The sequence below is a fragment of the Seriola aureovittata genome, chromosome 3 (genome assembly GCF_021018895.1).
Source record: "Seriola aureovittata isolate HTS-2021-v1 ecotype China chromosome 3, ASM2101889v1, whole genome shotgun sequence".
NCBI classification, from domain to species: Eukaryota; Metazoa; Chordata; class Actinopteri; order Carangiformes; family Carangidae; genus Seriola; species Seriola aureovittata.
In genome coordinates this window covers 29,312,035-29,319,065 of record NC_079366.1, presented here as the reverse complement: position 1 = coordinate 29,319,065, position 7,031 = coordinate 29,312,035, and the positions used below count along the sequence as shown (strand labels likewise).

At 47.4% G+C, this 7,031-nt stretch overlaps 1 protein-coding gene across 1 annotated transcript; it reads right to left on the bottom strand.

The window, feature by feature from the left end:
• Positions 1–386: 386 nt before the first annotated feature.
• On the bottom strand, positions 387–4,296 carry LOC130165953 (homeobox protein Nkx-2.3-like). Its single transcript, XM_056371152.1, has 2 exons — positions 3,637–4,296; positions 387–2,211 (listed from the first exon to the last, which is right to left on the bottom strand). Exons 1-2 carry the CDS (start codon positions 4,082–4,084, stop codon positions 1,574–1,576), a joined length of 1,086 nt encoding a protein of 361 aa, XP_056227127.1. The 5' UTR covers positions 4,085–4,296; the 3' UTR covers positions 387–1,573.
• Positions 4,297–7,031: the final 2,735 nt, after the last annotated feature.

Here is a 7,031-nt window from a genome sequence, read left to right as displayed (position 1 = left end):
TTTAGTTTGGTCTCATTTAGCGTCAGAGAGCCAATGGATCCTGAACCAGAGCAGATCATTCCTATAATAACCCACTCACAGCTTCACTTTCCTCAGTGGCGCGAAATATAAAAACCTCTTTACACAGTTTTTCAGTGAAATGTTAAATTTCCCTGTAAATGAGACCTGAAGACTGGAGCCGCTCTCCTGTCCAGGATCAGACTGTTACCTGTGAGAATAACATGAAATAACACTCACACTGAAATAATAGGCTTCAGGACCCCCCCCCCCCCCCCCCCCCCCCCCCCTCCCTGCCTCTTACCGGTCTCTCCCCCCCTTAAAATTCTCCCGTCCATTTCCTTCATCGGGATAAATGGTGAAACTTGTAGCAATAATACCCCCTTCTTTCACACAAACGCCTCCCTGCTGCCATCACCTCCAGCCCGGCTGCCCCCGAACCCTCGCGGCTTGGGATCTCGGAGCGCCTTTCTCCGCGAACAAAAAAAAGCCTCCTGAAGGGGAACAAAAGTGACCACATTTTTCCTCCGTGTCCCCTTCTCCGCGCAGAGTAACCCGCTGCCTGTCCCTCAAATGGGAATATTAGGACGTCAATCTCACGGCCCCTGTGCGCCTTTGTCTTTGCTGAGTGCCCGGCTCTGCCTACCACACACCTTTTGTCCGACAATCCAATAAGAGCCATTATTCCCGCTCCCCAGCCCGGCTGCAGCTCGCTCTTCGGGGGTATTTTAGGTGCTTAATCGCGTCCTTTTAAGGACCTCAAATGGAGAATAACTTCCTCCTTTCACGTCGCCTGGCACCGGGACAAAGAGTTCCTGTGGCCTGGCCTCCTCCAGCAGCTCTCCCCTTAATATGTTTATGAGCAAAATTTGCCACCGTGCATCTGATTCACAGTGACCCCGCATGGAAACAATAATACAGCTCTAATATTATTTCTGTTAATTATTTAGTTTCAGCTCGGTGACAGTGTCGTATTTAAATTTGAATGTTTCAGCCTCTACAGCTGAAAGATAAACATCCAAAAAAAATTCAATCTGTTCTTTCTTTTTTTTTTTTTGTTGCCTGAAAACAGAATGAAAACGCACCTTCTCTCATTTCTTGGATTTATTTGAATAGATGTGAAATAGACTAAAACAATTCTCTGTTGAACCAAAAAAAAAAACAAACAATTCAAAGCAATTCAATCTCTCCATAAACTAAAAATATACCATGTTAAAAACAAACATTTAAAAAATAAAACAACCAATCTGCTCTTTGAGTTGTGTTGAGGAGACACGAGCCTCCGGGCCTCAGTGCGCGCGCAGCACCGACAGTACTTGGACCCTCAACATTACATCTCACCCCAGCTGTGTGACGTCCAGCCTTCACGCGCACTGATTTCGGCGGTAATACACGTGAAGAAAGTTTCGTGATCAGCTGACCGGTGAATCCAAACTCACAGCTGTTCTATGAGCGACACTGTTTTCTGAGGCTGAGTTAACTCGCGCTTCTAAAAGGTCAGAGGTTAACCAAAACTGAAAGAGCTCCATTAAAAAAAAAAAAAAAGGACACCAGTTGTTGTGGTGGTGGTGAGGGGCTACCAGGCCCGGATCCCCTGCAGGGAGCCCTGGCACGATGTGACCGCTGTCCCCTGATGTGCCTGGGCCTGCGGGGAGCCGCCGAGGCCGCTCACGTTTCCCAAGTTCATGTTCATGAAGGCGTTGGGGGTGCTGGAGGGGGGGAGGGTGGGGATGCTAGTGTACGTGCAGCTGTAGTTGGTGTTGTAAGCCGGGCTGTTGTATGTATATGCCGGGTATCCGTTATAACTGTACGGGTTGGATGCGTACGGAGCAGCGGCGGGGTAGCTCTGCGCACCGCCCAGACACGGCTTTCCATCTCGGACTAGAACCGGCACCGCGACGCGCCGGGGCGGAGGAGGGTGGTGCTGCCCCGCCGCCTCCAGAGACTTGTCCTGCCGCTGCCGTTTGCACTTGTAGCGGCGGTTCTGGAACCAGATCTTCACCTGGTTCGAGGTGAGCTTGAGGGTGGTCGCCAGGTGCTCCCGCTCCGGGGCGGACAGGTAGCGCTGCTGCTTGAAGCGCCGCTCCAGCTCGAAGACCTGCGCCTGGGAGAAGAGCACCCTGGGTCTCCGCCGGCTCCTCTGCTTCTGCACCGGCCTCTCCGAGTCGCCCTGCCCGCCCTCCGCTGCCTCCTCCCGGGACAGCGCGCAGCTCTCTGTGCAGGTTGAGAAACAGAGAAGAAGCGTTAAAGCTTTGAACTCAAATCATGAAATCTTCTCTCTGCGCGGAAATAAAGAATATTACGCAAATTCTTTCAGTCCACAGCCAGAAGCTTTGAACAGAAGCCACAACACTCTTAAACTTCACTCAGTACCTGTCAGCTCTAAAAAATCTGTTCAGTGCAGAGGACACACACACACACACACACACACACACACACACACACACACACACACACACACACACACGTGTTTCCCGTGAAATCTCATTTAAATTACAAAATCTTTCACCAAGAAAAAAAAAAAACATCAGAAATGATCTTCGTAGTAAAAATGAGACGGTAAAATATAAAAAGGCAGAGTCACAAATATCCAAATATCCAAATCTCTCTCGCGTAAAATACAGATTTTGGATTGTTGTTAAATTTCCAGTGACTTCCTGAACACGGAACCATTTTAAAACCTGATTCTGTGTCATGAATAATTCCCTGTGGAGAGGACGTGTCTCCGCGAGGCCTCCGCGTCTCTCTCCCTGTGACTGTGGCTGTGTTTATTAGCGCCACTTCTCCGTGTCATTTCTTTTACAAGCCTCTTTAAACTAATTGTCGGTTTATGGTCCACACATCATAACAGACTCCGCGTAACGTGCGCGCGGCTCAGCCACTAGAAAAGTGTTTGACATCTCCAGACTTTACAGGATTCGTCTCGGGGCCTGTGGCCGCGGCGACACCGACTCCCACCGTGTGAAAGCTCCGTGTTCTGATCGTGTCTGGAGGCGGAAGAGCCGAGACCAGGACGTGCTGCTCTACACAGATTGGAAAATACCCGGGAAACCCAACCTATTTTCACTCTGTCAAACCAGAATTTTTATTTTATGTTGCAGAAGTTAAATTCTGAGCAACTATGGAATTTATCTTGACGGCAGCTAAGAGATCAAACAATCACATATTAATGAAAAATACCGGAATAACAAATATAAATAAATCTAAAACACAAAAGAGCTGCAGGAGTTTTTTAGAAAATGTCGCACAACATATTTTCTTTTGTGTGTTATTGGCTCACACACTAAACGACCCATTAAATACATGTGAAGACAATATGAATTATTAGATTTTTATATGTAATTTACATGATAAATCTAAATTGTGCGTAACAGAAGAAACGCTGCTACAGTTTTGCAGTAACCGTCTTTGGTGAAGGTTCACAGGTCACAGGTTCAGTTGTTTTTGTGGCTCATGCAAATCATTGTGTAGCCACTTCAAACGGAGCTTCAGCGTCTGAAACAGCTGCTTCTATTTGCGTTTTATGTCGAACACCTCAGTGGTTGTCTGTAAAAAGTGCAGTGTGTGTGATTTTTGTTACACGTGTCCTTTGTTGCCTTTTGTCTAGCCGTTACAGTAGCAGCTTGTGCGTCAACTCACTGCTCTCCTGCTCCTCCAGCTCGGCGGCCTCCAGCTTGGCTCCCTGCAGGCCGGGGTGGACGTACATGTCCGGGGACAGACTGGTTTCCCCGCGGTCCTCCTCCCGCACCGCCAGCGCGCTGAGGTAGGCCAGGTTGTCCTCTCCGTCCGAGAAGGCAGGGCTGTCCCGGGCCCCAGCGAGCATGCAGGACGGCGGGGTTTGGAAATGTCGCTGCTGCTGCTGCTGCTGCTGGGGAGGAGACCCGGCCAAGTGCTGCTGGGTGTGGGCCCGGTGCTGGAGCTCCAGGGACCCGGTCTGCTGCTGCTGCTGCTGCTGCTGCTGCTGCTGCTGCTCCAGCTTGAGGATATCCTTGACAGAAAACGGCGTGGAGGTGAGCGGGCTCTGCAGCATCATGTCATCCAGCTCCTGCTGTTCAGCATCGAGGAAATGAAGCCCGCCGAGTAACATGCACTCCCCTTCCTCTTTTCCTTCTTGTTCTAACAAATAATTGAGCTTAATAGCCCTTTCTTTGGTAATTGGAGGTGCGTTAAGCCTCTGGAATGCCACATTGCCGTAAATCGCAGGAAAACATGGGTATTAGTCCCGGGTTAGTCCATGCAGGTCTCCTCTCTGACAGATATAATGTCGGGCTTTGTAAGTGGAGTTTGGACCGGGGCGAGGGAGCGCCTCTGCCTCCTCTGATGTCAGGGGGAGGGGTGTGTGTGAAACGGAAAGTCCGTGTGGGCTGGAAGGGAGAGAGAGGGAGAGAGAGAGTCAGAGAGTGGGTAGGTGGAGCGTACGTACGTGACGTGACGTATGTTCACATACTGGTTTATATTCAGACTTGTGTGAATATGGTGGTCGCTGGAACTGTACTGACACCCTGTTCCACCGCTGCCCGCCGTGTTTACCCTTGTGTTCGGGCTCAATGGGCTCCAGTCGCCTTTTTACGCACAGATTCTGTCCCAGGAGACACGTGAACAGTCCCGCTCTGTCCCTGCAGATATGTTCCCGGTACATCTGTTGTGTTTTTAAACATGATATTTTCACTTTTAATCATCCCACACCTGGCCAGCACCCTGTGGTGCTCATGCAGGGTCGTGCGTAAATCTCTGCGCTCCTTGCAGAGGCGCACCACGCGGCTCAGCCCCTGCGCGTGCGGTGGCGCGTCAAGGTCAACGGTCAGGTCAAGAGATAAGAGAATCTAAGGGGGGACTCTTTACCTTGTTAACTTCACCCAGTGCACTGGTGGTAAATCTACAGTGCTTGATTTGGCGCGGAAATGCCGTCTAATGAAGGATGTGATGATCCGGCCTCACGCGGTCCTGACTTTCACTAGAGTTAAACTTGTATTACAGTATAGGCCGTGAAGATGATAATAACCAGACTCCTGATCTAAAGATGCTTTTATATGTTCAGACATCAGTGCGCTGAGGAAACTCCACTGGAGCCGGGACGCGTCACGAAGCCGCAGGTTCGTTGAGACCCTCAAACTTTCAAAACTTTAATGTTTGTTTCTGCATTTTAGATGATGTGCCAGAGACAAACCTGTCAGACTGTACAGCGGGAAGATGCGTGTAAAATAAAAACATACAGACTTTCTCACGGAGGAGCCGTTAAAAAGATTTCACTTATTCAGAAAACGACAAAACTCCAGAAAAACTCCACTAATAAAATAATAATAATGAATAAATTCTCAAAGGAATAACGTGTAAATATGGGGGGGGGGGGGCTTAAGAGGTTAAATAAGCCGTTTCCATTCTGTATGAACTAAGTCTACATTTGATTCTCCTCTCCTGTGTTTCCCTGCAGCAGCCGTCTGTGCTCGGTGTCTCTCCGTCCTCTTTATCGCTGGTGTTGTATTAATAACCGCCCAGGGCAGATAAGCAGGGCCCCCCGGGGCAATTAAAATTCCTCCAGGAAAACTGACTGACGTTTTTAGCCCGACCTAATCTGCTCCTATCAGCTCCCCCTTTCCGTTTTGCAGCGGGACCCCTCGCCTCTGTCACCCCGCGCCCTCCACCCTTCCTCCTGCGGCGGGTTTTTCCTGCCCGGACACTGAGCAGGTGGACGGTGCCTTGCTGCTGGGCTCCGGGGCAGAGCTGGAAACCAATGAAATAAGATTTTCTCCTTGAATAAAAAAAGATTCATTTGGACATTTTTAATTAAAGAAGAACATGTTTTATGATTAAAAAGTTCAAATTACAGGGATGATAAAGGGGCAGTTTAACCTTTCATGAGGTGATACACATTTTCAAACAAGAATCAGTTAATGAAACTTCATCATTAGCAGTTTGTATGTGTTAAACACCTTTTGATGCCTCCCTCGGCCTCAGACAGGATTTTAGAAATGCTGAGGTTCCCTTTAAAACCCACTCAGACACTCTGACTCCAGCTAAACCTAAAAAAAATCAACTATTTAAACACAAAACTTCACATCTCATTGTGTGAAATGAATCAAAACATTCGATTATATTTTTTCTCTTCACATTTTCATATATTGCAGGTATGTGATTCTAGATGAGACTGAAAATCCTTCTATTTTAAATCAGTATCTTTGGGTGTTTTTGTCATTTTTCCCTTTAGACAATAAATTTCTCCCAGAGATACGACTGAGGTCATGACCTTGGTGTGTGCTCATGAAGCCACACTCACAGAACCAGCATCGTTTGTTTGTTTGTTTCTCTCTCAACCTACGCACACAAATAACAGTCTGATGATGTTTTATTTCAGTCCTAACAACAAAGACAGTGAAGTCAAGCTGCAGCAGCGGTGAACGTGCTGCTTCCCTCAGGCTGAGCTCCAACACAGAGGGTCAGACTGCCGTCACTGAACAGGCGGCTGGAGACACTGACTCGTCTGTTGTAATATCTTGTCTTTGTTCAGGACGCTTCGCAGCTCCATGGAAACAACTGGAAACTGACAGTTTATGGAAGTGAGGGTTTCTCCAGATACTGAAGCGTATTCTGAAATGTTACTTCCTGTCATTTATCTTCCTTTATCTCTGCTGAATAACATCAGTTTGTTGCTCTTTGATTCTGTTCACAATGATTTTTTTGATGTTTTTTTATTACAAAACTTTTTATCAATCTTAAAAACAGCTGAGGCTCAGTCTCTCAGCCTCCAAACAAACCTCCTCTCTTGTTGTCTGACGCTTTCTGTTTTAATTCTTTGTTTTTTTAATTATAATATATAGTTATATTCCCAATTACACCCCCAAATTTTGTTGCATCAGGATTTAGTGTTGCCAGGTTTGTACAAAAAGAACCTTGATATTCTGTCATCAAATCTTTGACACTGATTGAATAACACATTTTTGGTTTTGGCTGAAACAAATTGCACATTTTTGGACGTATTACAAACAGAAAAGGACTCTGCAGAGCAGTGAGGTGGATCTTTAGTGTCATTAACTGTG

Bases quoted from the DNA above. Each gene is read 5' to 3' on its own strand.
- LOC130165953 (XM_056371152.1), bottom strand. From the start codon at position 4,084: ATGTTACTCGGCGGGCTTCATTTCCTCGATGCTGAACAGCAGGAGCTG. The intron at 2,212-3,636 runs GTGAGTTGACGC...CAACCTGCACAG, and splicing joins GCTGGAGGAGCAGGAGAGCA to AGAGCTGCGCGCTGTCCCGG.